Source organism: Prosopis cineraria, unplaced genomic scaffold (assembly GCF_029017545.1).
Source record: "Prosopis cineraria cultivar Desert tree isolate PC_DT_omini unplaced genomic scaffold, ASM2901754v1 PC8, whole genome shotgun sequence".
Lineage (NCBI taxonomy): Eukaryota > Viridiplantae > Streptophyta > Magnoliopsida > Fabales > Fabaceae > Prosopis > Prosopis cineraria.
In genome coordinates, this window is record NW_026555339.1 from 5329352 (window position 1) to 5356303 (window position 26952).

The 26952-nt window shown below is 35.4% G+C and overlaps 3 protein-coding genes across 11 annotated transcripts; all 3 read right to left on the reverse strand.

Annotated features, from left to right (window-relative positions):
- Window positions 1–58: 58 nt before the first annotated feature.
- LOC129317623 (SMR domain-containing protein At5g58720) lies at window positions 59–12383 on the reverse strand. Of its 3 annotated transcripts, none has more exons than XM_054961953.1 (12): window positions 12135–12383; window positions 11144–11769; window positions 10771–10796; window positions 4613–4732; window positions 4098–4183; window positions 3357–3586; window positions 2818–2894; window positions 2654–2710; window positions 2140–2207; window positions 1936–2042; window positions 1740–1810; window positions 59–453 (listed from the first exon to the last, which is right to left on the reverse strand). In XM_054961953.1, exons 2-12 carry the CDS (start codon window positions 11733–11735, stop codon window positions 325–327), a joined length of 1563 nt encoding a protein of 520 aa, XP_054817928.1. In that variant the 5' UTR covers window positions 11736–11769; window positions 12135–12383; the 3' UTR covers window positions 59–324. The 3 variants fall into 3 exon arrangements, with proteins under 3 accessions (XP_054817928.1, XP_054817927.1, XP_054817929.1); XM_054961952.1 differs by having other exon boundaries at window positions 11144–11741; window positions 12135–12382; XM_054961954.1 differs by lacking the exon at window positions 12135–12383 and adding an exon at window positions 11927–12056 and having other exon boundaries at window positions 11144–11741.
- A 4179-nt stretch (window positions 12384–16562) lies between these two features.
- On the reverse strand, window positions 16563–19483 carry LOC129319070 (inositol 3-kinase-like). Of its 3 annotated transcripts, XM_054964104.1 has the most exons (3): window positions 18347–19483; window positions 16969–17023; window positions 16563–16898 (listed from the first exon to the last, which is right to left on the reverse strand). In XM_054964104.1, exons 1-2 carry the CDS (start codon window positions 19214–19216, stop codon window positions 16994–16996), a joined length of 900 nt encoding a protein of 299 aa, XP_054820079.1. In that variant the 5' UTR covers window positions 19217–19483; the 3' UTR covers window positions 16563–16898; window positions 16969–16993. The 3 variants fall into 3 exon arrangements, with proteins under 3 accessions (XP_054820079.1, XP_054820077.1, XP_054820078.1); XM_054964102.1 differs by lacking the exon at window positions 16969–17023 and having other exon boundaries at window positions 16563–16921; XM_054964103.1 differs by having other exon boundaries at window positions 16563–17023.
- A 2317-nt stretch (window positions 19484–21800) lies between these two features.
- LOC129318956 (uncharacterized) lies at window positions 21801–26073 on the reverse strand. Of its 5 annotated transcripts, XR_008595367.1 has the most exons (6): window positions 25882–26069; window positions 25639–25787; window positions 25464–25545; window positions 25072–25214; window positions 22553–22694; window positions 21801–22141 (listed from the first exon to the last, which is right to left on the reverse strand). XR_008595367.1 is itself a non-coding variant. In XM_054963968.1 (5 exons), exons 1-5 carry the CDS (start codon window positions 25928–25930, stop codon window positions 22608–22610), a joined length of 510 nt encoding a protein of 169 aa, XP_054819943.1. In that variant the 5' UTR covers window positions 25931–26068; the 3' UTR covers window positions 22366–22607. The 5 variants fall into 5 exon arrangements, 4 of the variants coding, with proteins under 4 accessions (XP_054819943.1, XP_054819945.1, XP_054819942.1 ...); XM_054963968.1 differs by lacking the exon at window positions 21801–22141 and having other exon boundaries at window positions 22366–22694; window positions 25882–26068; XM_054963970.1 differs by lacking the exon at window positions 21801–22141 and having other exon boundaries at window positions 22366–22694; window positions 25464–25512; window positions 25882–26064.
- Window positions 26074–26952: the final 879 nt, after the last annotated feature.

Genomic DNA, 26952 nt, shown 5'->3' on the forward strand with positions numbered 1-26952 from the left:
AACAAGCAAAAACGAGTTCATCGAAACCCAGCACCCGAAAACAAAAAGAAAGAGGAAATAATTTAATTGAAGACTTCATTGCAAGTTAGAAGTAATTGTTACATGAACATATGTACAACTGTAGTAATATCTTAATCTTTAGACTTATCAATTGAGTTAGAGGTTCTCTGCATAGCGCACTGCAAATTTTCCACCCTCAGAGGTACTAGAAATAATAAACCAAAAGCTGGGCTAACATTAATTAGTGTCTAGAGAAATTGTTAGCCTTCTAAATTATCTTACTTGTTACAAGCTGATATTCCTATAGTACCTTGGTACAGGAATTTAATTGCAGTCACTATCAGTATCAGAGTCCAGAAAACTGAACTCTCTGGATCCACTAAGTTTGATTATCACAGTTCCCCGATTCTCTTCACGCCATTCAACATTCTCCTTTTCCAGAAGCTTTATAACCTACATTAAGTAGACTACGATGAACGACCAAACAGCCAAGCAGTTTCGGTCACTTAAATACGCATGGATGGTTTCAAATTCACAAGGATTTATAACAAAGCGATCATACATGAGTCGTCCCAATGGACTAGAAGTTCATACCGGCCAATCTAAAAGTTTCTGGTTTGGATTATACATTAATCAAGGCAAAGGCAACCGAGATCAATCCAAATAGAATGACACAGATTCAATGTCAACATGAAACCATAAACAACGGCTGCCAATCATGAAAATCATGAGTTCCATATAGTATGAAACGTATAGATTGAATGATAAATATTTCCCTCACATCAAGATCTATATGCTTACCGAGCTTAAAAGAAAGTTTCACTGAATTGCTATAAAACCAATGATAGCAGAAATGAGAATATTAGGATAGACGTGTGATCATAAAATAAGACAAGATCCAAAATAACTGTATATGAGAAAAAGTGAAGCACCTATTGAGGAGAAAATGGTAAAAATAAATAAATAATTAATTAATTAATTAAAATAGTATGGATATATGCAAAAAAAATTACTAGTGGCATTAGAAGGAAGATCTGAACACGAATTTTAGCCACACAAAGAGGTAAAGTAAGACCAAAAAGGATGCCTAAGGAAGTTATAGAACAAGATCTTATGGTGAATGATATTTCTGAACAATTGTTAATAGAGCTTCATGGCATCATGTGATTTATGTAATTGACTTCACTTAATGGAATATGGCTTGTCGCTGTTGTAGAATGTGTCAAACTGATTCAATTCCCCAATTCAAGCAAATATCAAATTTATTGAGGGAGACCTAAAGTCCGCAACATCAAGGAAAAAATTGCAAGCCGTTCAGATCTGAATCAGGTGGTGGAGAAAACAATTGCAAGTGAAAATTCAGCAGAATCCAAACAGTGATTTTTCTAATCTGGTAGACTAGAATATTGAAAAGAATCAAGAAACCCAAGCAAAGCAACCAAGTCCATGCCAAAGGAATGGAATATCTACAAGAAACGAGGAGTATAGGACCTTGCGAATTACATAAACCAGCAATCTTAGCCTTATGTAAATATTAAAGATGGCCAGGTAAAGGATCAGAGAGCACAATCACCTAATCGAAGCTCAAGCAAATGAGAAGAAGAGGTGCATATCCTTAAAACCAAGTTCAAGAATATAAGCTGGTATATGACCAAAGCATGATGTCTATTGGACAATTTGTCCCAATTGTTATTAGAGGGGGGAAAAGATAAGAGGAAGTAGATGAGTTGAAACCATACTGATTGTTTCAGCTTTGACTTTCCCACACCATGTGATCCACAACCTGTGATAACCCTTAGTGTCCGGACAGCTGAAGCAGATATAAAAGAGGTAATCAGACAACAAAAACAAAATAAGAGCTCAATCCATCCAGACAATGCCAGTTTAGTAAATCTTAAACGAGACCAGGCTCCCAGGGGTGTAGCCAATGCTTACAGGGAACAACAGATCCAAATAGGAGGTGTAGTTTAAGTATTCTCATTGCTGGTTTGACATGCTGCCCGTGCAAATCAATAGTTATGACATTTTCTATATCCTTGTTTCTGCAAACCACAAACAATTGTTTGATACAAGTATAGATACAAATAGGTGAAGGTGAAAAAAGAAGAATTCTCTTCCTCTTAAAAGCTTCTCACTGACCTAGCCATAAATATGTCATGGCTTGCCTTTGCATCTGCCTTCTGAGCCAAGTTACTTTGTTCCTTTCCCTGGCCAAATGCAGATATTGTTGAAACAAGGCAGTCCAAACTAAATGATACCAGTAATCTTAAAGGTAATTGACAGATAAATCACCGCAGCACAAGAAGTCCAAATCCCACCAGTTACCAAAAACCAGAAGATACATACTCATATGTTTTTCCATAAAACATATGGATCCTGAAAAAGAATAGATAAGCCAAAGCATACACATATTTTGATCTCTTTTCCACACTCAAGCCAAAAAATGTACAAGGACATAAACAAATAACTTGGTCAACTGAAATTGAACTCTATATAATATATATATATATATTATATTTGGGAATCAATTCACCAGATTTAATAGCTACACTGGAAACAATACATCTCATACGCAATAATCACAACAAGCATGTATACAAAATAAGTGCACACATGTATTTAAAATTTACAAATTAAATTCCTAAAGTCAAACCTGGTCAGAAAGATATGCTGCATATGCTCGTTCTTTTTTGGTGTGTGCAGCTGAAGCCTGCAAAGTTATGTCAGCCATTTAATGTTTCTAAAATTAAGTTTTAGTTCTAAAGCTAACCAGCTCAGAGATTGGGAAATTAGACTAAAGGTCAGATCTGAATTTACTTTCTGATAATAAGATCTCATTGAATCCCAGTGCTGCTTTGCATCTTCCCTAAGCACATAATAGTCATCTCCTTTAGCTGCAACAGAAGAAAATTAATCAAATAAATAAACTAATATAAGCGGATAGCATCAACAAAATCTCCAAATTAAACCATACAAAAAGAAAGATAATCTAAAAAAAGATCATAAAAAGTATAACCACCCAGCTCTTGCTATTTTATCAGAGTTATTTCAACAAGGGTAAGCTTTCTTATAAGGGATGTCAAAACAACCATGAAGCTACTTCTATAACATAAGAATGCAAAATATAATCAACTAAGCTTTACGGATAGCATGAAATGACCAAAAAAAAAATGCAAGCAACATTCTAGGAAACCATTCAGATGGATCCATTTCATGAGAGCATGGAATACAGGGCAAAGGGGAAAATAGGTTTGCAAAAGGTTAATGAAGATCAGACAACAGTGGTTGAATTTTAAAAAATAAATAAATAAAGGAATCCAAGCAAAAGTGATGTATGATATCTTCACAATAAGTACCATAAGTATGTTGCTGAGATTTGGCAACACCACAAGAAGCATTCAATTGAGGCGCCAAAGACTGCATTTTCTTTACTACATTACTCCAGTTCATGGCATCTTTGTCATGTTCAGTACTTTTGTGAATGTCAAACAGAGATTCCAACACCTTCTGAGGAAGTTCAGACTTTACATTTCCAAAGCCATTATCATATTGAGCTTTAGAACTAGAGAGCACCTCTGCATAATTCCTAAAATCAAGAAAAAACGATGCTAATGAAATAGGCTGCAATTTTTGCAAATACTAAATCCTTGATTAGGAGGAGGTTGAGATTCAATAGCAAGTTGGTAGGACTACAAAAGCAAGCTATAATAGTTTAGAAGATATTAAGCATACATCAGAAGAGAATACTCTCGTCATGATTAAGATATTAAGGGCACATATGAAACAACTCAAAGGAACAACTACACTAATATGTAACTCTAAAAAACCCAAAAATAATCTATATATATATACATATATATATATATAAATCAGGAACCTAGTAGTAGATAGGCTGAAAATGACATTTACTATAATACATGAATATTTATTATGTATATCTATAACACATGACAAAATCAATTCACACACCAATGTCATTTAGTTCAAGTTTTCAAGAGATTAAAAATCATATGAATACCATTACATAATGTCTATTACAATGTATGTCAAACTTGTTGCAATGAATAGGCAGAAGAGAACAAAGTTCTATGATTTACCCGTGAAAAGATCCCAGGGACCACCAATTGTCAGAAAATTCACCTTCCGATGAAAAGGATGTGCACTCTGATCTACTGTCTGTTAGCTGTGATAAGTAAGATGTCAATGGATAATATGCACAGTACAGAACAGCCTCGTAAGTCACAACTCTATAATAAATGAATTGATGAATGATATCAACTGCATATGCCATATGGAACAATCCTTGGTGTTGTTTGGTACACTAGTATGTCAGATCTTATGGTATCTTGAATACCATAACAAGGCATAAAATGCCATGGTATCTAAGATGCTCATAATTTTTGCATGCAATGAGGTACGAAACCATATCGTGCTTCCGCATGGATCTAAAGAATACACTGTGCAAGTACATGTATGCATATGCATATACATGCATGCATGCATGCATGTATGTGAGCATGCACAAGCACAAATGAAATGTATTTCATCAACAGACCAACAAAAACTAAAGAAATAATAATGTTACAAGAAAGATTGATATTTAATAGTTTACATTCTCATGGTAAGCAGGAAATCTCATATCATCAATATTATCAGCTGTGCCATCAGGGTGTCTGTCTTTCTCATATTGTTGATCGGAAGGCATAGACATCTCAAGCAACACGTCCAGGGCCTGAAAAATCATAATTCAATCTTCATTCTATAACAATAGCAAATATAATTAAGAGGTGAATAATTCAAACAGTGAAGTTGCAAAATAAGCTTCCACAACAATTTTCTATTACCATCCATAAAAATGAAAGATCTGACCTAAAGTGCATGGAACTAAAGAAGAATAACCCATGCATATACCAACCAAAGTTAGATTCTATAGTGACTCTGCCGCACCCAAAAAAAGAAAACAGAAAGAGTAGCAAAATCATAATATATATCTAACATAATCAGTGAAGCTACAAGACAAAAAATAATAAACTGAAAAAAATACAGAATTACAGTTACTACGATTCCTTGATAGGCAGATACCCACAGAGCAACAAATAACTGCACCTAGCTTATTAAAATTATATAACTAAAATGTAATGTGTCCCAAACCAGAATCACAGCAAAGAGTAATAAATAAGACAGCAACAGCAATTAATATGAGAGGAAAAATACTTAGGTTTTGATATTAATGAGATGAATAACCGAATCAGATGTACATGGGAACTCTGATTCTGGCCCAAAACCCTATTTCCCCTAGAAGATGATAAAACACTCTAGCAACACAGATTACAAGCTTCAATACAAAGTCTCACTCCCATTGGCATTCGAGAGGCCAATCTCTCCTTACTATTCCGGTCTCCTTCTTCCCCCTCCCTTCCTAAACAAAAGACTACTAATACCTTCAGTGGCTGACACATCGCCCATACTACCCAAAAGATCCCAATCATTACAAAAGATCACAAAATACTGTTCCTTACGGCTATGGACTGAAGGGTAAACTTCTAGACTGGTTCAAGTATTTCCACTAGAGTTATTCTTCCCCTTTGACTTCCTCTGATATGTCTTAAGAAAATAACGGGCCCTATCATCACCCTCCCCTAAGAGCTCCACCTTGTCCTCGAGGGGAAAAGTTGGAAACTGTTTGCAAATTGTTTCTGCACATTCCCAAGAGTTCTCAAATTCAGGTAAGCCTTGCCATTTAACCAACACTTCTCGCTGTCCATTCATAAGCCGGCGCACCTTCCTAATATCTTGAGGCTGCACTTGTAATTCAAACTCATTAGAAAGCATCGGAGGGATGGTAGGCTGTGCCATAGCAGCTGAAACCGTTTGCTTGAGCTGAGAAACATGAAATACGGGGTGAATGCGGGCGGTGGTTGGAAGTTCCAGCTTGTAGGCCACTGTTCCGATCTTCTCAAGAACCTTGAAAGGTCCATAAAAACGTGGGCTGAGCTTCTCATTGCTCCTCTTGGCTAAGGTCTTTAGTCGATAAGGGCGAAGCTTCACATAAACAAAGTCCCCAATCTCAAATTGCACGTCCCGGCGATGCTTATCAGCTTGCGCCTTCATTTTACTTTGAGCCTTAGCTAAATTGTCCCTTAATTGTTCAATGATCTGATTTCGAGTTGAATCTGTTCATTCACATCTTCCACAACTGAAGGTTCGCCACTAAATTTCAGAAATGTAGGTGGATCCCGGCCATATACGCCTTGAAAGGTGTCATGCCAGCCGCACTGTGGAATGAAGTATTGTACCAATATTCCGCCCAAGACAACCATTTAGCCCATTGAGTTGGTTTTTCATTAGCAAAACAGTGCAAGTAAGTCTCCAAACTCCTATTTAACACTTCCGTCTGTCCATCCGTTTCCGGATGATACGATGAGCTAAGGCAAAGTTGGGTTCCAGCTTGCTTGAACAATTCTTGCCAAAATTGGCTAATGAAAATTCTGTCTCGATCTGAAACTATGGTTTTAGGGAAACCATGCAACTTCACAACCTCATTCACAAACTTTTCAGCAACATCCTTTGCAGAAAAAGGGTGGGCAAGAGTGAAAAAATGAGCATATTTGGTGAGTCTATCCACTACCACTAGAATGGTGTCGTACCTTTTTGATTTAGGAAGCCCGGTAATGAAATCCATGCTAATGTCTTCCCAAATGTTTTGAGGAATGGTCAACGGCTGTAACAGACCAGCAGGAGTTAGCGCTTGATATTTATTCTTTTGACAAATCTCACAACTCGCCACATATTGCTGAACATCCCTTTTAATTCCTTCCCAATACACCACATTGGACAGCCTCTTGTAGGTGCGTAAGTAGCCCGAATGCCCCCTATTGGAGAATCATGATATTCCTTCAATAACAAGGAATTCTGGTGGAATTTTTTGGTAAGACTAACCTCTCTTTATAGTGTAGGCAGCCATGAACTAAGCTGTACCCTTCCACCCCAGTTTTATCAGTTAGGAGTTGCTGTAGAATTTTGCTCAGTTTCGGGTCTGCTTGCACCTCCTTCTCCCATTCTTCCACATCATTATATTGCCATAATGAGAACCCCATTAGTTCTAGTGATTCTTCTCGTCTGGATAGGGCATCAGCAGCCCTATTCTCTTTTCCGGGCTTGTAAATAATCTCAAACTTGAAGCCCATTAATTTTGACACCCATTTCTGCTGGTTCTCATCAACCACTCTCTGCTCCAGCAAGTACTTCAGTGCTTTTTGATCTGTACGGATGATAAATTTATGCCCCCAAAGGTAATGGCGCCATTTTTTAACTGCCATAACAATAGCCATGAGCTCTCTTTCATAAATAGAGCATTGTTGGGCTCTATGTAGAGCTTTTGGCTAAAATATGCCACTGGTCTGCCTTGTTGCATCAAAACTGCCCCTATTCCGGTACCAGACGCATCAGTCTCAAGCTCAAAAGGAATGGTAAAATCGGGCATTGCGAGCACGGGTAGTGAAGTCATGGCAGTTTTGAGCTGTTCAAATGCCTTTTCCGCTTCCACTGACCACTTGAAAGAATCCTTTTTAAGTAAATCAGTAAGGGGGCTAGCAATCTTCCCATAGTTCTTGACAAATCGACGATAGTACCCAGTCAGCCCAAGGAAACCCCTCAAAGACTTCACATTCTTAGGCTTTGGCCATTTCACCATGCTCTCTATCTTAGCAGGATCAGCTTGAACTCCTTCTCTTGATATCAGATGCCCCAAGTATTCAATCTTGGGTTGTACGAAACTACATTTCTTCAAATTAATCACAAGCTGATTTTCCTTTAAGATAGCAAATACATTCTCCAAATGCTTTAAATGAGTGGTTAAGTCATCACTATATATGAGAATGTCATCAAAAAATACCAATACAAACTTGCGTAAATACTCCCTGAATACCTCATTCATCAAGGATTGGAATGTTGAGGGAGCGTTGGTTAATCCAAAGGGCATCACCTTGAACTCATAATGTCCTTCATGTGTTCTGAATGCTGTTTTGTGTTCATCCCCAGCCTTAACCCGAATTTGGTGGTATCCAGACTTCAAATCCAGCTTGGAGAAAATTTTGGCTCCCTTCAATTCATCCAATAGTTCATCTATGGCTGGAATAGGAAATTTATCCGGGATTGTAATTTTGTTTAAGGCCCTATAATCAACACAAAACCTCCAACTTCCATCTTTCTTCCTGACCAACAACACTGGACTTGAGTAGGGGCTGTTGCTTGGCTGAATAATTCCAGCCTGTAACATGTCCTTCACCAAACCTTCTATTTCGTTTTTTTGCATATGGGGGTATCGATAGGGCCTTATGTTCGGTGGCTGCTCTCCAGGTTTAATAAGAATAGCATGATCTTGTGGACGGGCTGGAGGTAGGCCTTCAAGAACTTGGTAGACAGTAGGATATTTCTCCAATAACTCCTGAATTTCAGGAGAGAAAATGAAAGTACTTTCATTGCTGCCCGTGAGCCCACTATATTCAATTAGAAACCCCTCTCCTTTCTTTCCTACAGAGCGAATTAGTGACCTGAAAGTAGCCTGAGCCCGAGTGAGAGATGGATCACCCTGTAAGCAAATTCTCTTTTCTTTCTTGCCAATCTTCATTGTTAACTCGCTCCAATTGACCTTCACATCCCCCAGATTTCAACCACTCCATTCCCAAGACTGCATCAACCCCTTTCAACGTGAAAGGATAGAAGGTTTGAATGATTTGGTACCCCTGGACACTCAAACAGAGGTCCTTACACCTTTTCCTCGCTTTTACAACAAACCCATCACCCACTGTAACTGTATATACAGAAATCTCATCAAAAGGTAATTTCAATTTACTCTACAGATTTTCAGCTATGAAGTTATGGGTAGCGCCACTGTCAATCAGAATTATCACTTCAGTGCCTCCGATCCTCCCTTTAACCTTCATAGTGTGATTATCGCCGAATCCTCCCATGGAATTGAGAGATAATTCCATCTGTGCCCCTTCATCAGCATTTTCGAATTCCCCTCCTTCAATTTCAGCCTCTGCGTCATCTTCCTCTCTCTCCTTTTCTGCCCCCATCTCCATTATCAGTACCTGAAGGTTCTTGTTTTTGCACTGGTGGGTCGGGCTGTATTTATCTCCACACTTGAAACACAGTCCTAACTCACGTCGCCTTGCAATCTCAGCATCAGAGAGTCGTCGTGAGTTTCCCGTCCTCTTCGTCGATGATCCCCAATTCGAAATGCTCGCAGCCTTGGAATGCTCTGTTTTCGTATCCGTTTTCTTCGAATTTTCGGCAGCTGAAGACGTGGCAGTGTGCATGTTGCGATTCCCTTCAGTCACGTGCGCAACTCGTGTGGAATAAATGGGTTGAAGCGTTTCGGGTTTGGGCCCAAACTGAGGACGTTGGGTTCGGGTGATCCGGGTTTCTTTGCAATCTCCAAGTATCCGATTCCTCTCCTCTATACACACCGCCATCTCCATCAGCTCTCGCAGTGTCGGAGTTTTCATTAACTTCAACTCAGCTCTAATCTCTGGTTTTAACCCAGAACGGAACGCACCGATCAAGCATTCTTCAGAGGCCTCCTTCAGCGGCGCAGATAAGAGCTCGAATTCTTCAACAAATTCCAGCACCGTCCTGTCCTGTTTGGATGTGAACAATCGCTCATATTCCGCCCCTGGCTGAGAAGAGTGAAACCTGCGTAGCAGCTCACTCTTGAACTCCGTCCAGTGACTCAGAGGTATCCTGGTCTCCAGCCATTAGTACCAATTTAATGCCTTTCCCTCAAGACATACCACCACAGCCTCAAGCTTATCTCGTTCTGCAATAGAGTTAACATGGAAATATCTCTCCACCCGAAAAAGCCATCCTAGCGGGTCCTCGCCTGAAAAAAACAGGTAATTCTAACTTTCTATATTTGCTTCCGTCTGTATCACCGCCTGGGTTGCTCACCGAAACCTCCTCATGACCTTCCTGTTCGTTTGCACGTGGCCCGGTTATCTTCTTCTCTATTTGCACCAAGGCATCATTAATAGTCTTCAATGTTTCTTTAATACCGTTTACATCTCGGGTCAATACCCCAACCGTTTCCTTCAGTTCCTGTACCTCCAGATCAGCATACTGGACCCTTTCCGCCATATCTCCTTACACACCACACCCAGAGATTGTACCTGCTCTGATGCCAAATAATGTGTCCCAAACCAGAATCACAGCAAAGAGTAATAAATAAGACAGCAACAGCAATTAATATGAGAGGAAAAATACTTAGGTTTTGATATTAATGAGATGAATAACCGAATCAGATGTACATGGGAACTCTGATTCTGGCCCAAAACCCTATTTCCCCTAGAAGATGATAAAACACTCTAGCAACACAGATTACAAGCTTCAATACAAAAGTCTCACTCCCATTGGCATTCGAGAGGCCAATCTCTCCTTACTATTCCAGTCTCCTTCTTCCCCCTCCCTTCCTAAACAAAAGACTACTAATACCTTCAGTGGCTGACACATCGCCCATACTACCCAAAAGATCCCAATCATTACAAAAGATCACAAAATACTGTTCCTTACGGCTATGGACTGAAGGGTAAACTTCTAGACTGGTTCAAGTATTTCCACTAGAGTTATTCTTCCCCTTTGACTTCCTCTGATATGTCTTAAGAAAATAACGGGCCCTATCAAAATGTGTGCAAGAACATTTTGAATCAAAATATGACCACCAAACTGTAATATGCACGTGAAATAACAACTTCAAATTCGCCTGTATACCTTATCCATCTTATATCCACACTGACCTGCAAAAAGAAGGGGGCAAATCTCATGTCACACGATAGAAGAAAATAATCCCATGAATAAAGTATCATATTAAGCAATAGCATATACAAGAATATGTTATCTCCCTTTCTTTTATTAGAATAATGGCAAATCAAAATCTTTCATCAGGAATTAGACAAAATAGCGGCAGAAGACAACAGATTTCCAGTTCCAAAGATAATATCAAATGGCCACACACACACAGTAGCTTCAAAGGCAGGAAGCTTTGATGCTAGACAGAAAAAGAAGACAGAATTAATAAATTTTAAACTTGGTGAAATGTCTATTATCATATTTAGAAAAATTAATGGAAGAGATGATAACTCACATAGAACATCTCTAACAACAGCCAAACTGATGTCACAATCATTTCCCAGCATCGAACACAGAAACTGCTCCACCTCTGCCTTTTCAACGACTTCATTATTATGATATCCATTGGGCCTATTTGAGCTCCGTCTCATATACTCCTTGCCCAAAACCGTGGAAACGGTACCCATAGCTGCAGATACCTTCTTCTTCTGCTTACCCCTTCGGAATCCATTGGCACTGCTCATATCCGCATAATTGGACTCCATAAACCCTTCAGACGAACCCGAAGTTGATGCCAAGTCCATACCCGAAAACCCACTAGAGCTAGAACAAGTGGAAGAAACCTTAATATTATCCACAAAGCCTCCCATCGGAATTTGAGCAGTTTCTTCGAGATCAACCTCGGCATCTTTATATGGCAAAGCAGCTTCCTCAGAAGAAGATAAGGAAAATGCTCCAACCAATCTCTCCAGAACCTCACGTTTTTGTTCACCTTCGGGTTCAACCCCTCCTCCTCCTACTTTGCCAAGATCCCTGTTCCCCACAACGCCTTTGCAGGTGGACTTGGGGGCCGGCGATCGCTTCTTCTTCTTCCTCGTGTTCTTCATGGAGATCTGCGCCAAAAACACACAAGAACAAAATCTGCTAGGATTCAGAAGAATTCGGGATCCAAATAATGGGTGATAAAATCTTTGAAAATTTGGGGTTTCTGAAATTTGAAAAGAGGGATTTTTCAGGGGAAGGGGAAGCGGAAGAGATGGGGGATTCTTTATTGAAAGCTGAGAGATTTCATTCTCACACAAATTTAGTGAAAGACATATTTGGAGATTCTCCCTTAATAATGGATAATCATTAAGAACGCGATTGGGGACACCGTAATTATTCCTTGTCAGCTATTAACATGCCAGTCTCTTCCCATATCGTGAAATTTGGCGAACCCCCAAACGCATCCTTCTCTGTCAAATTAAAAAAACGGCTCCAAAGCGTGGAGATTAAATTTTCAATACCTTTCTCTATCTTCAATCCACTGCTCTGCAGAATCAGTTCAATCGCTTCAATGGAGTACTTGCTCTCTCACTTTCCCTCAAAGAAGGGATCAAAAAACAGAGATCGTCGTAAAGTGAAGGATTCTATGTGGTTGCCGATGATGACATTGCCCAACTTTTTCTTCCTTCTCCATCGAGAGAATCCTTATGCTGGCCCCTTTTGACCTTCGACTTGAAATTTTCACTTCAGATCTAATTGACTCTCCAGTCTTACATTTTTACTCACCTTTTTAGTTTTCATCCAGGATCAAGGGAGCTGACTTTTTCAAATCACGTGCTATAATTTCCCCCCCTTCAACGTGCTATAAATTTGCTGGTCAAAAAAACGTATTATCAATTTTTTTAAAATAAAACAAGGAAACTTCGTTCATAAGAAAGTAAAAAGGTGCTACAAACTAAGAAATAACAAACATAAAAGAAAAGACAAAAAGGTTTGTCGAAACAAAAGAAAAAAATGAAACTATGAAAGGGCACCCTTCAAAGGAAGTATGAACAAAGGTTTTTTTTATATAAATTAAAGTCACAAAGAATATTATAAACCAATTTGTCAGCACCCTTGTTAAATTAATAATATTAAGGATATTCCATAAGAATTAGTTATATTAAATACTCTATAAATCAGGTATAACATCCCAATTTAAATTTTAATAGTTAATTTAGGTTAAAAAAATTTAAAAAAAATAAAATATTTAGAGGTAAGCAAATTAGTAGAAAATGATAATTAAATCTAATTTAGAATATAATTTTAAATTAAAAAAATTGTAAAAAAAATTATTAAAAAATATTATTAAATTATTATTATAATAAAAAAAGAAAAGGTATTTAGAAAAAAGGAAGAAGAAGAATAAAAAACGAGTTTGGCTGCAATGATTACATATAAAATAGTTAAAAAAAAGAAAAGAAGAGAGAGGAAAGGAAAAAATTAAAAAAAATTGTGGGACCCACATTCATTTTTAAAAACCACCGTTCTTTTCTCATTTTCCTTCATTTCCTTCCTCTTTCGTGTACAATCAGAGAGAGCATCTGTGAGCGTGAGTCGTCGGTGCGAAAGATCTGAATTTTTAAGGTGAGAGTTTTTAATAGGATAATTAGGGTGTGATTTTAAGCTTTTCAAGACTAAGTAAGTGTTCTAAAAATTTTTCTTAGTCATCCTTCTTCTTTCGTTTCTGAGTTTGTAGTGGTAGAAAATTTAAGATCCGGAAGAGGGATAAATTTATGTTGAATAAATATGGTTTTTGAGGTTGTCAGTAGTATAATAAATGTTCTAGAGTATAAATTTGTTGATGATCTTTGAATTTGTGGTTTATGGATCAAATTCTAAACTAGATCTAAAATATATGTTGATTTATTGATGTTTAGATGATTATTTGGGATGAGAAATGAATTATTATGGCTATAGGATTATGATTCTAAGCTAAAGACTCAATTTTTAATTTTTGGATATTTTAGGTACGAATTTATGAAATAAAAAGAAAATTTTGATAATAGAAATTAGTTTAGAAGTTGATTTTTAAATTATTAATGTTTATTGATAATTAAAAGAGGAGTTAAAAATTTTACTTAATAGTATTAACTCTAGATTTGTATTAAGATTGAGATTAGAAATTATGTTATATTTTTAATTCTATTATTAGAATTATTTTATTAGTTTCAATGAAACTAATATTTATAAATAATATGTTATTTGTAGATTGTATTACTGGTGAAGATTGTGGTGAGAGAGAAATTTTAAGGAATAATTTATTGAAAAAGCCACAAGGTAACCATGCTTTTAATTTATGATTTGTGTTACTTCATGTTAATTGGGTGATTATTAAGAAAATTATAAATTTTGTAATATTATATAATTGTGCAATATTATTATGAATTTGTTTGATTATTGTGGGAGGTGTTGGGAGACTTGCTATTATTGTTATATTTTTGTGCCACGTGGTACGCCCCTATTGGAGCTCAATAGGTGGTTTGTAAGGGCTCGGGCTAATCTACCTTTGGCCGGGTAATTTAGCACCGAGTGAGGGCTACGGCTCAAGGTTAATGGAGGGATATAAGGACGGTTGTTTGTGTATATTGTAATATTTCTTATATTTGTTGGAATTATATTATTTTTAATTCTCACTTAGTAAGCACACATTTAACTGTTGGTATACACTATCATAAATTGGCTTTGGTTACTGGAACTTTTGAGTCTTATTATGTGGTTAACAATTTTTAGGAGAAGAGCCACGAGTGACACGTGGAGGAGTTCCAGAGGCTTAGTAGTATAGATCCACTGTCTCTTTTGGGTATTTAATTTATGATTTATAATGTGTTATATTGCCAATATTAGGGCTCTTTGTTTATTGTCAATTATATGAGATATAAATGTAATCATGCCTTTCAAACTATTTCTATTTTTGATACAATTTGGATGACTGTAATTTTAATATTTGGTTTACTTTAGATTGATTAAAATGGCATGATTATAAGGCCAAATAATTGGATTGTGTTAAAAATTTACTAAATTGCTTATTTTACTTGTTGGGAGTATAAGGATGGACAAATGTGATTTAGTTTACTTGTTGGGAGTATAAGGATGGACAAATGTGATTTAGCCTAATGGCATGTGGGAGGTAAAAATTTATCTGAAATGTTATAATGTGTGAGTTGAAGCCAATTATAAAATATTTTATATTGAAATTATTGATATAAAAATGTGTTGGGTGGCTGTAACTCACCTATGATTGAGTTAAATTATTTTAAAAAAAATTTGGTGTGTTACACCAGGACTTAGGTAATCTTATATATTTCATATTTTATTTAATAAAATTAAAATAAATAGAATCCAATGTATTTAATAATATTAATATAAAAAAATTTATAAAATAAATAATATATAAAAAATTTGCATGTTTTAATTTAATTGAAAATAAGTAATTTAAATATATGATACTAAATATTTAAGTTTTGTCATCAAATAAATAATCATTAGACAAGCCTAAAGAAAAACCATTAGACATAAAAAAGGTATAAGATTTTTTTTTTTAACTCACCACAACTCCACAAGTGAATATTCATATCTTTTTTAGATAAAAGGAGAGTATTTTAATATATGCTCCTTCCATTCAAAAATATAAGGTATGTTTTAAAGAGTTGAATATTTAAAAAATATAAAGCATTTTTAATCTTTTGGGATGTAATTATTGTCTTTTTTTTTAAATGTCCCTATTGATGAATGACTTTATATTTATTGTAGATTGTTTAATAAAGGTAAATATAAAAATAAAGTTAGTTTGAAAGTAAGTAACTACTTTATTGAAAATGAAATTCAGTTAAAAATACCTTATATTTTTTAATGGAGAGAGTATTTACCAAAATTGATATAGGATAACTATTTGATATTTTTTCTTATTTTCTTTTTACAATACACATGTGTTATCTATCACAACTTTAGATTTTATACTTTGGATTGCAAGTAAAAAAAACTTGACATCTTTTATAAAGATACCTGATTGATTGAACCACATCTCTCTTTATTTCTTTCTTTTTTTATATAATATGAATCACACCTTTTTATCTTGGCCGGTCGTCTTTCTTGAATCTTGACGCATTTGTATTTAAGATGTGTTTAGAAGATCAAAGTGATATTTATTAATTAACGATAATGATATGGAATCAATAATTCTAATTTCTGTTGCCAAAAGCAGAAAATTCTGTTGTTTAAAACGTTATAGTTATAGGAAAAGCAATAATCTTGCTTGTTTCAACTGTTTTTCTCCACCCCTCATTAGACTCATAAATTAATTTAAATCATTAATTAATAGTTTGTGGGTGAATACATATTTGTTTAAACTTTATTATCCTTCCTTTTGAACTTACCATATCATCTTCAAAAAACAATGATAATGACAATCTACCTTATATAGAATTTTATCTATGATTATTTATTATTTTATACACAATCTTTTGTTTTAAAATAAAAACATTGTCAAGATAACTAAATTTTTAATGCTTAATTAAAATACTAGTTATTACAAATTAGATAATACAAATATTTCTTAAACAAAAGATAAATTAAACAATAAATCAAAATGGTCAAAATAGCATAGCAAAGTAAACAAAATAACAAAGCTTTGAAGTGTTATGCTAGTTATGTTTCGAGAACCCGACTGGTCTGCATGGCTATTTTGAGTATTCCCTTCATTCCTAACCTAAACTTTATATCTTTTGAGCCAATTAATCTCTTATGTTTTAGCCATTGAACATTTTATGTCCTTCTAGAATATACATTCAATTGAATCACTCAGGTGAAATATTTATAAATACATATACATATTATAAATACATATATATGCATGTATCTATGTATGTATGTATGATAAATTCCATAGCAAGTTTTACTAAACAAACAAATACGTTAGAATCAAAATTCATTAAAGAATGAGCGGACCATGCTAACAGTTTATTTGATACAAACTTGATTAATTGATTTATTTTTACAAAAAGTCTTTAGCAGCGGTCCCCCATATCTCGTGGTTTACAGGGTCCCTCATGGATAGGATGCAGCAACAACTTCGTCTTTGATCTTTTGTGCTCCAACACTTTAGGGTAGTTGAGTGGATTCCTGAATCTAACACAAAACTAATGATCTGGCAGCATCAAGGGCTGCATAGAATTGTTGATGATCCAATGGCTTTTGCAAGCTCAGCCATCTTCATTTTCTTCGGATATGGAAAGTCCCGTACCCTTCTGTGCATCTCATCCTTAACCATCTGAGATCCAAAACATTACAGCAACAAAATGGGTGGGAAATACTTACATTTGTGATATCTTTTGCTAAGGGACTAGATGCCTATTTGTGAAACAATATTCTCCTGCCCCAAGTTATATGAGAATGAAAGGGACAAAACAGATTAAAACACACAAATTAAAATGACATGCAGAATCCAGAGAAATACAAGCACATGATCAGAGTGTCAAGTATAATTTTTAAGCAAGAGAATCATCAGATGTTATTTGACTAAATATAAACAGAGATTAGGGTAGCGTAGTCTAAATGAAAAGCTAACATGACCTAAAAAGACGAGAATGTTAGGTAGACAAATCATGTTTTGAAAATCGGATGGAAAGCCAAATTGCGTCTAAGATTATGATGATCTCTTAAAACTCAATTTACATGCATGACAATGAGTTATAAGCCTTGAGTAGTTTGACAATGAGTAGCATATCTAGCTATTAATGCAGTTAGGAAATTATCATAGAAATAAAATAAAAAAGTAAGCATGAAGATCAATTGAAAAGGAGATTACAGCATCGAAAATTTGAGGCAAAAATTGATATGATTTATAATGGAGTATAGTTGGGGTACCTTACCAAAAGAAAAAAGTTGTACCCCATGTAAATAGTTCAAAAGGCATATATTATTTCTCTCTTTATCTTCGTCCATAACTTCAGTGGTTAGAGGTTTGTTGATAGAACAAAAGTCGAGAGAAAAATCAGATATCTAGCATTAATTGAACTCAGAAAAAACTAGATATTAGGCTTGACGAAGCCATTGCAACGTTTTCAGTTCTAGAAACAATATTTTGTCCTTTAACTACTCACAAATTGCTCTTCATGATCTCATGGACAAGCCTTTCATTTCCTGTAATGCATCATGGTACCAAGGAAAAGCAAAGCGACAGAAACAATAGGAATCTATGATTCTAGACTGACAAGATCATCCTCTGTAATAACAAATAACGACTCCCAATACAGACCCTAAGTATCCACTCACAAACAATCTGCATACAATTGTCAACGAGCTTGGGACAAAGAATCGCAGACAATACAAAATTAAAGATGCCCATAGTATGAAACTCCTGAGAACTTCAATAAGCCAATATATTGGGAAACTGAACGGAACCAGCTCCAATGGAAGTCAAACGTAAAAGGCTCTAACATGACATAGTACCAATTCGCCAGCAGTTTCACTCTGTCATCCTGCTTTTAAGCGGTCCATATTTTAAAACCATTAATTGCACTTGAATTTCAAACCTCTACATAGTCTGTCTTACTGTATATTCAACTCTACTTAGCAGTAATATTCCCAACATTAAATTCAACTGTATGAGAAGATAATGTATCTGGATTCCATTCGCACAGTCACAGCAAAAGCCAATATAACATTAGACGGAAAGAATTAAGGGAAAATTAACCTGAATTGATGTCATGTCAAGCTTTGGTGGGCCCACTTGTGCCACAGTCAATGAACCGAAGAAGTTGCCTAGTAATGCAGCATCAGGCACAGCTAAACCTTGAACTAGCCCCGCAGCAAAACCACCTAAGAAACTGTCTCCTGCACCTGTCGGATCAATCTGATTCGCTGTAAATGGAGCAATTTCTATTTCCCCATCCTTCCAATATACCTTACACCCATTCTTCCCATGCGTAATTACAACACAACACAGTTTCCTCACCTCATCCAAGTCAAAGAAAAATGCCTCATCAGATGATGCTTTTATAAACCCAATCCGGGGAAGGAGATGGAAGAATCCACTATCCTTCAACCCAACAAGCTTCACGGTCCCATCACCAATATCAAATGTTCGAATCAGCGACTGAACATCAACAAACACTATATTACAGATATCAAGAAGTCTCTCCAGAGTTTCCGGCGATATCTCCCCACCCACCCCGACAGCCATCCCAAATTGAAACGCCGCCGCCGCCGCAGGAAGGTCGGACGGACGAATCGGGTCGCAAGCACATGGCCGTTTCAGGACCCGATCTTGGTGCCCGGCTGCGTCGACCGCAGAGTCGAAATACGCGTGGAAGATAGTGGTTTTCGAAGTAGGAACTGAAATCGGGCGATGTTTCGTCGTGTAAGCAAAGTCTGATCCGACCTTCGAAACCAATCGGAAGGAGATGGAGAGAACATCGAACACGGCAGAGACGAAAGAGGCGGCGCCCCCAAGAGTCTCCCCGACGACGAGACCATCGCGTATAAGAACGTCATGGCAATAATTGCCCACAATAAGGCCCTGGACATTGGTGTTTTGCGGCGACGCTTTGGTGTCTCTCACCATGAGAGACTAGGAGAAGAGGGCAAAGCGTTTTGGAGGATAAAATGATAGAGAGCATGTAGGTCATGTATGAGACCAAAATGGAGGCTCAGATCTATGAAAATGCATGAAACAGAAAAAATCGAAGATGAGATATTTATGAACAGAAAGAGAAGAGAAGAGCAGAAAGATTCTCTGAGATTCTGAAAAACATGGGAACAACGTTAATGTGTGCGTAGACGAAGACGACGCGCGCCAGAATTAGTTTGGGGTGGCAAAGGGTCATGCGTGGCGGCGCGAGCAGGGAGCAACTTTTTTTTTGTTTTTTAGAAAACATTAATCTGCATATCTTTATAATTTTCCACAATTTTCAATTAAATTTTGATATTTTATTTTATCTTAATTAAAACTATACAATTTAATCTAATTAATTTTTAAATTTTAAAATTAATGATAAATTTTTAAATTTTTAAATGAAAATAATTTTAAAATTTATAAAAAATTAATTTAATACTTTTAATCAAAATTTAAAGCATTAATTTATACACTATTTATATTTTTATTAATTTTTTATAAATTCTGTAAGTAAAAAATATTTAAAAATTTGAGTTATAAAAATTAAGTAATTTTTTCTATATTTCATTTAACAAAAATATAAAAAAATTTAGTTTTATTTTTTAAAAAATTTAAGTATTTTAATTTTTAGAGGTTAAAAAACTTAATTTATCAAATTATAAAAATTTAATTAAAAAAAATTATAGAGATTTAATTCAAAATTTAAAAAAGCTATGTTTTATATTTTTTAAATTGAATAAATTATGAGCCTCTGCAAACCAAGATTAATTGCTCCTTTTATTGTTATTTTTATTTTGCCATCCATAGTTTTTTTTATTTCAAAAATAAGAAAATGCACTTTCAAACAAAAAACACATGTCCAAATATATGTGCATGTTTATAATAAAGTAAATAAGACAAAACAATTAATATAAATGATTGAAGAGGTACTTCTTATATAAATAGTTGACACTGCCAGATAGCTGTAGAAAAAAAAAAAAATTTTCAGCTACCTTTTTACTTTATATTGATTAACAATACATAAAAATATTAAGAAAATGTTCCTGAAAATTTGGGACGGAAGTCTAAAAAAAGTTTTCATATATAATAAGCAAGTTTGAATTTTTTAAAAAAAAAATCATCAAAAAGTGATGACAAGGAAAAACTTGAGAGTTGGGACAAGTGGATTTTCAAACCTTTTCTGCAGGGTGAATATATAAATATTTAATTAATTTTTTCCCATTATATAAACCTTAGATATTTGGTTAAACAAACCTTAGATGAACTCATTTCTTTAAGAATAAAAAATAAGTAATTTTTATTAAAATGATGTGACACATACAATAGGTTCAGGCCCCTTAAGCATTATGCTGAAGTGATGAATAGTCAAATACCTACGTGTTATGAGAATATCTCGAGAAATAAAAAAGTAATTTTTTATAATTTAGAGATTTATAAAAAAGATAAATTTTATTAAAAAATATACATTTTTATGCCTGGTTATAATAACAAAAAATATTATTATACAGTGATTTTTAGATTTTGTGGTATATTCGGGTATCTTTGTATATTATTTACTTTTTTTCTCATGTATTTTATCAGATTATTTTCACATGCTAGGAAATATCATAAAATTTTACAAAATAATTTTTTTCATGAAAAAAATTTAACAAACTAGCCTATACATATGTTGTAAACACACACACACACACACTTATATTTTATAATAAATATGTTTCTCATATATTGTAAAAATTATTAGGAATGAGACATATTATTCATGATTCAAGAGTATTGCATTTTCCATAAATAAATATATATTGATTGATACTGATATGCTGATAATCAAGGAAATTGTTGCTACTTAGATTTTAAAAAATTATCCCAAACACTATCGTGTTCAATCGTCTCCCCATATTTATTCAATTTTATCACGTAGATCTCTCAAAGAATTATTAATATACACAAAATTAGCAGTTAAATAGATAGATAGACCGTGGACCCATGCATTATGCAGAATATAAGATCATGATTTATGTACATGGCGATTACAAGTAAAATCATGAGATATAAGAATATAGATATTAGATATGAGTGATAAAAAAATGGCTAAACAAAATGGTCAAATAAACAAACAACCCACCGTATTGCATACAAACCCTTCGAATAAATTGAGTCACTCTTAATTTAACAATTAAATCAACTAAAATTTCGACAATGGAACTATATATATGAACACAATAACTAAAACGCGGTCAAGGATTTATACACTTCCAAACTGTACGTTCACTTAATTAAATTTTTTTTTCAAAATACATCAATTTAATTGAAAGATAAATTTAAATATAAAGTAAAATTATAGATGCCCATCTCCTCTTCCTTCTTTTTTGGCCATAAGATATCTTTAACTTTAAATGACTTAATTTAGAGGGTATAGGTTCTCTAAAATCAAGAATCCATGAATCCCATGAAGCTTATCATTTTAAAGAAGAGTGAAAGGACTTTGTATTTTATAAAAAAATAATAAAATAAGAAAAACATGATTACGAAATACTTCACAAAGACTCATGAATCTCAACCTTAAACGATTTAAGTCCAAATTTAGAAGAGGTGAGATCAGCCACGCTGAAGCTTGACCATTTTGTTTAATTCCTGCGTGAAAACCTATTGACAACAATAAGGTTACTACAAAAAGTATATAAGATATAATCAAAAGGTGATGATTATACGGTTAATGATGGAGGGCATGTTCCTCTTCAGCGATCAATTAAAGAGAACAAAGATGCTCAAAATATTGTCGGTGATCGTTCATATCTACGTTTCACCAAGCCACCAATCATGGTCCCACTAACACGGCTGGCTAGATAATGCGCTTGGGATGTGATTCTCCAATATCTGGACACAAAGAAATGGTGACCAGTCATTTGTCCGCGTGTTAGGCACCCAGAAGCTGATGCTAGTTCCAATTGATGGCTTAGATTTTTTTTGTCATTTTATTTTCCTCATCCTTGAGAAATACATAGTGGTTGGTTAGTACACAACATCAGCTCCATTTGATCAACGCATACTGATCCCCATATCATATATATATTTCATATAAAATAAATCCACAAGACATCTGAGAATAATTATTAGCTGATTCACGATTATCTTCACTGAAGTTTTACACACTATTTACTTAAAAAGTTCCAAATGGTTAGGGGTAAACACTGGCCAGCCAGGATTAACGCTGACGTTCTGTCGTTCAATATAAAGTCTGCATTGAACCACTAGGGGGTCTGAACAAGTAAAGACAAGTGGATTTACCATCTGATAATCGCCAGAAGCCGAAAAATACAAATAATTAATGCAGCGAAGACCATCAACCAGATCGTATTCCACCCATGAAGGTCCTCGGATCAGGACAGTTTCCGGTAAACTGAGCTTGTGAGAAATCAAAACCAGGATTCTGCACAATGAAAGCCATATTCATGAATTGCAATCTTTCCTCTCTCTTTAGACATTTAGAACTTCATTATTCCATTTTTAACTGATGAATGTAGAAATTTCAGTGGCCAGAGCAGATTACGAAAATTCCTACTGCTTGAACAAATATCATGAATGGCAGGCGTTTACAAAATTAACATATAGCAAATGTACGGGAAATAATATCCGTCAAAATTGATGAATCTGTCTTATCGAGCAGAATTACCATCTCAACATAAATTGAATCTACCGATAACAACTACCCAGAAAAATTCCCCTCCTTCATGTGGCCTCTCTTGTAATGAAAAATGTATATCCACGTTGTCAGCATTTATCAGTGTTCTCTAACCAAAATTATAGAGAGCTCGAACAAACTCAATATGAACCCAAACAGAAGTAGGTGACAGAAATCTGACTTTTATATTAGTAGGTATGCCAACTCCTAATTTTTAAAATCCCCCCTCCCCCCAAACAAATGTATGAAAACACGACATTCAAAGACCAATTATCTGCGCCCAAATAACCACTCTTGAGATAGAGGAGCTAAGTCTAACAACCAGCCCCAAGACATCGCTCAGCTAAAGATATTGCAATAACATCCCTCACAGTAGGGCAAGAAATGACCAGTACAAATACATTATTTTTTCTTCTGTGAGTAGATTACTTGGAAACTTTATTGCCTAAATTAATAACACATACTTAACTGTATTTGTAGCTTTATAATAGTTAGGTAACATTAGAACCATAATTCTATTACAGAAAACACGAGAACTTCAAGAAATTCCAAATTTTAGGCGAACCGTGATAGATATTTCAAAACACTCAGAACTTGAGCTCCAATTTAGGAGGGATTGGAACAAATGGAGGAAAATAACTCAAGCAGAAGCCTTAAATGGCTGAGAAATTCACTAGTAACACAAAAGACAACAGTAACCTGTGTAAAAACACTCTTCTTTTCCTTGTTAAAGTGCATGAAAGCAATTAAGTTTCGCTAAGAAATTCCAGCAATCTACCATCCAATAGAATGGCCATGAAAGGAAATTCTGGAACAGTTTTGAGATGAATATCATGTCATATCCCTAAGGACATATTTCCACCTTACTTGCTCCAAAAACACAATTCAAAAGCAATCAAAGTCGAGTTCAGATGGAGGAAACAGAACTTGAATGGTCCAGAACCAACTGATCAGAATTAACAACTGATCAGAATTCAACCATGTCAATCTGGAATCAGAATGTCAAGCAATTATCTCACATCCATATGAAGTAGAAATAGGCAGGACACTTGGGCCCTGTTTGGTATGTGGCATCAGAGGGCATGGATTGGGATTGGGTTTGGGTAATACCACTCTTTACATGTTTGGTATGAAGCATTCGACAATCCTTGGGACTGCTCAATACCACTTAGGTGGGAATACTCAAACCCACCAGGAAAATCTAACCTGGGATTGAAATTTTTTTGACTGAAATGCCCCTGTAAAAAGACGCAGATTTTCTCCTCAGTCCACGAATCTCAACCTCCACCTTCCTTCTCTTCCATTGATGGCTGCCAGACTTCTCCTCCGTCGACAACTCCAGCCCTCCATCTTCCTTCTCCTGCTTGATGATCTCCTCCTTCTCTTGCTTCGACGATCTCTTCCTTTTCTTGCTTCGACGACCCTCGACCTCCATCTTCCTCCCCCTCCGTCATGACTCCAACCCTCCATCTTCCTTCTCCTGCTTCGACGACCTCCGACCCTCCAGCTTCCTTCTCCTGTTTCGACGATCTCCAACCTCTACCTTCCTTCTCCTCTATCGACAACCTTCGTCAACGCCATTCTCCCAGCGTCGTCCTCGCTTCTCAAATTTGTGTGATGAATCTTCTTTTGTGAGAAGTTGCGACATTGACTGGGAGGGTGAGATAGAGGCAATGAGTTCAGATGATCAATTGAGAGGGTGAAATGGCAAGTGGGTATTTGAGTCTTTTTACTAGTTTTTTTTTTTTAATCCCAGTCTTATTTTTTTTAATCCCATGACATACCAAACATGATTTTAAAATTTATTCCTACTATCAATCCCAATCCCAATCTCATTCCCATTCCCATTCCCAATACCACAAAATTCAATACTTAATACCAAACAGGGCCTTGGTGTAGCATATCTGAAAGCATCCTTGTTAAAATGCTTTCACATTCTCAGTAAACAGCCACTACGGAACAAAAGCAGCAGTCCTTATTATTCAGGGCACTTAACATATTTCAGCAGTGCTTATCTGAAACATGCTTGACACTAATACCAAGTGTCATGCTCATCATATTAGACAGCAATCATTTATTTTAAAACATGATTCGGAAAATAAACAATGATGAAAGCAAAATTCACCTCTTCTTGAAATCTCTGAAGCATGAGGCGCTTCTGTTCAAGATCAGTAGAGTAAGGATCCAGCTGACCCTGACCTAATATTGGAGAAGCCCATGTCTGACCTTTATCTCTCTTTTGCAGTGTTATGTGCATTATGTCATCCTCTGCGCAACAAGAGCCAAAATCAGCGTATAAAATACCAAGGAACTTAAGCGTATCAATGTAAAATGACGATTTGGTACATCCAAATCCGAGACCTTTAATCTGAGCACCCTAAATTGATTTCCAATATCAAGCTATCAGAAACTGAAGAAGATGAAAAATTAAAAATCATTTGTATTAACATACTTGAGCGGGCGGGAGCACAAATCAATGAATGGCAAACAGCAAGCAGGGAAATTCAAAACATTTACCTAGTGTCCAGAAAGAAGAATCCGTCTTCACCGGGCAAGTAAGCTCGTGCTGAGACAGCATGCCAAATGAAACAAAAAGCCCCTCGAAATAATGAGAAAATACAGGGACGAAGGTATAATCAACGGAAAAAGCTTATGAACCGAAAGGAAGTATGAAATGGGAATCTTTGCTTACATTGAGATATGGAGAATTGCCTTTGATGCCAACTTCGATGTGCTTCGACTGAATCTTGCAATAGAATTGTTTAGTACTAACATTAGGAGGTAAGTTTATGTACATATTCACCTCATCTAGGGTTTGATCCCACTCAAACACCTTGCTACCTAAATCACACAAACCGATGGGATCGCAGATGTCTTATTCAGTGATCATAATGAAAAACACAAAAGAAATCGAGAAATTGGAACCTAAAAATACCGTTGTGGACGAAGTTGTGACGCTTTTCAGGGGCCAATTTCTCCGCCATTTTCTAGGGTTTGATGCGCTCAGCTTCCCTTGTTCTTTCCGCTTTCTGGTTGAGTGCTTGGCTCGCGCGTTTTCCCCCCTTTCCTTTTTCTTCTATTGAGTTAGTTGGTCTTGAAATTTCCCTTGTGTCATGGCCAACAGGGGAAAAATTGATAGAAACTTCTATTTCCATCTTTTGTTACTAAAAACAGAACACTTCTTTTTTTTAAAAAAAAAAAATTGGTAGCTAAAGTGAAAACATGTACTAACACATAAAAAGAGCAAGAGAAAGGGAAAAAAAATCAGTAAAATAAGCCTGTAGAGTTGCGGATGGGTCAAAATAAAAGAAATCTAAGATTTAATTTACACTTATTCGTTCGAAAATCTATTATTTTTGAACTATTTTAAATGAAATATAAATTTGATTCAATGAATTTGCAAAACTAATTATTTACTTTAAAAGAGAGAGAGAGAGAGTAAGTCATGAACGATGCCCAGTTGCACAGTTGCAAAGACGCCTTTTTCCCCCGATGAAATGCAGAGATGATTTTTTACATGAATTAAATTTTATGGGCCCGCAATATCTTGCGTATGTAACTCCGCTTTATATCTAAAACTTCATTTGGCCCTATACGATTGAAAACATTTGGGCCCAATCAAACGTTTCCTGCCAAAAACAAAATAGAGCCCATCTCGCCCAAATTCCTATAGAATAAGGGGGAGAAGGAATAGTTCAAAACACACTATTCCAAAATACATTATTATTTTTAATTCTTGTTAAAAGATATGTTTATATTTAGTGCTTAATAATTATTTAAATAAGATTATTTTAATAAAAAATAACATTTGAGAAGCAAAAACTATATATTTTTTTAAAAGTGTTACCCTTAATCTAGTCCTTGTTTATAAAAATGGGAGACATATATTTATAATTTATACACGCTCGAACATATCAATATTAAACAAGGAATGCGGTGCTGCGATCAGCACGGCCTGTGACACTGACCCAAAATATGTTCTTCTAAAACCTATTACCTAATTAAT

What these genes read in the sequence shown, in the direction of transcription:
- LOC129317623 (XM_054961953.1), bottom strand. Translation starts at nt 11,735, where the DNA reads ATGAAGAACACGAGGAAGAAGAAGAAGCGATCGCCGGCCCCCAAGTCC. An exon ending in GTGGATATAAGATGGATAAG is followed by an intron (nt 4,733 to 10,770) that starts GTATACAGGCGA and finishes ATGATTTTTCAG; the next exon opens with GCCCTGGACGTGTTGCTTGA. An exon ending in TGAGATCTTATTATCAGAAA is followed by an intron (nt 2,711 to 2,817) that starts GTAAATTCAGAT and finishes ATAACTTTGCAG; the next exon opens with GCTTCAGCTGCACACACCAA.
- LOC129319070 (XM_054964102.1), bottom strand. Translation starts at nt 19,216, where the DNA reads ATGGTGAGAGACACCAAAGCGTCGCCGCAAAACACCAATGTCCAGGGC. An exon ending in TTGACATGACATCAATTCAG is followed by an intron (nt 16,922 to 18,346) that starts GTTAATTTTCCC and finishes TTTGGATCTCAG; the next exon opens with ATGGTTAAGGATGAGATGCA.
- LOC129318956 (XM_054963967.1), bottom strand. Translation starts at nt 25,930, where the DNA reads ATGGCGGAGAAATTGGCCCCTGAAAAGCGTCACAACTTCGTCCACAAC. An exon ending in TTCTTCTTTCTGGACACTAG is followed by an intron (nt 25,215 to 25,463) that starts GTAAATGTTTTG and finishes CTTGTTGCGCAG; the next exon opens with AGGATGACATAATGCACATA. An exon ending in TTCAGAGATTTCAAGAAGAG is followed by an intron (nt 24,598 to 25,071) that starts GTGAATTTTGCT and finishes TCACCCTCCCAG; the next exon opens with TCAATGTCGCAACTTCTCAC.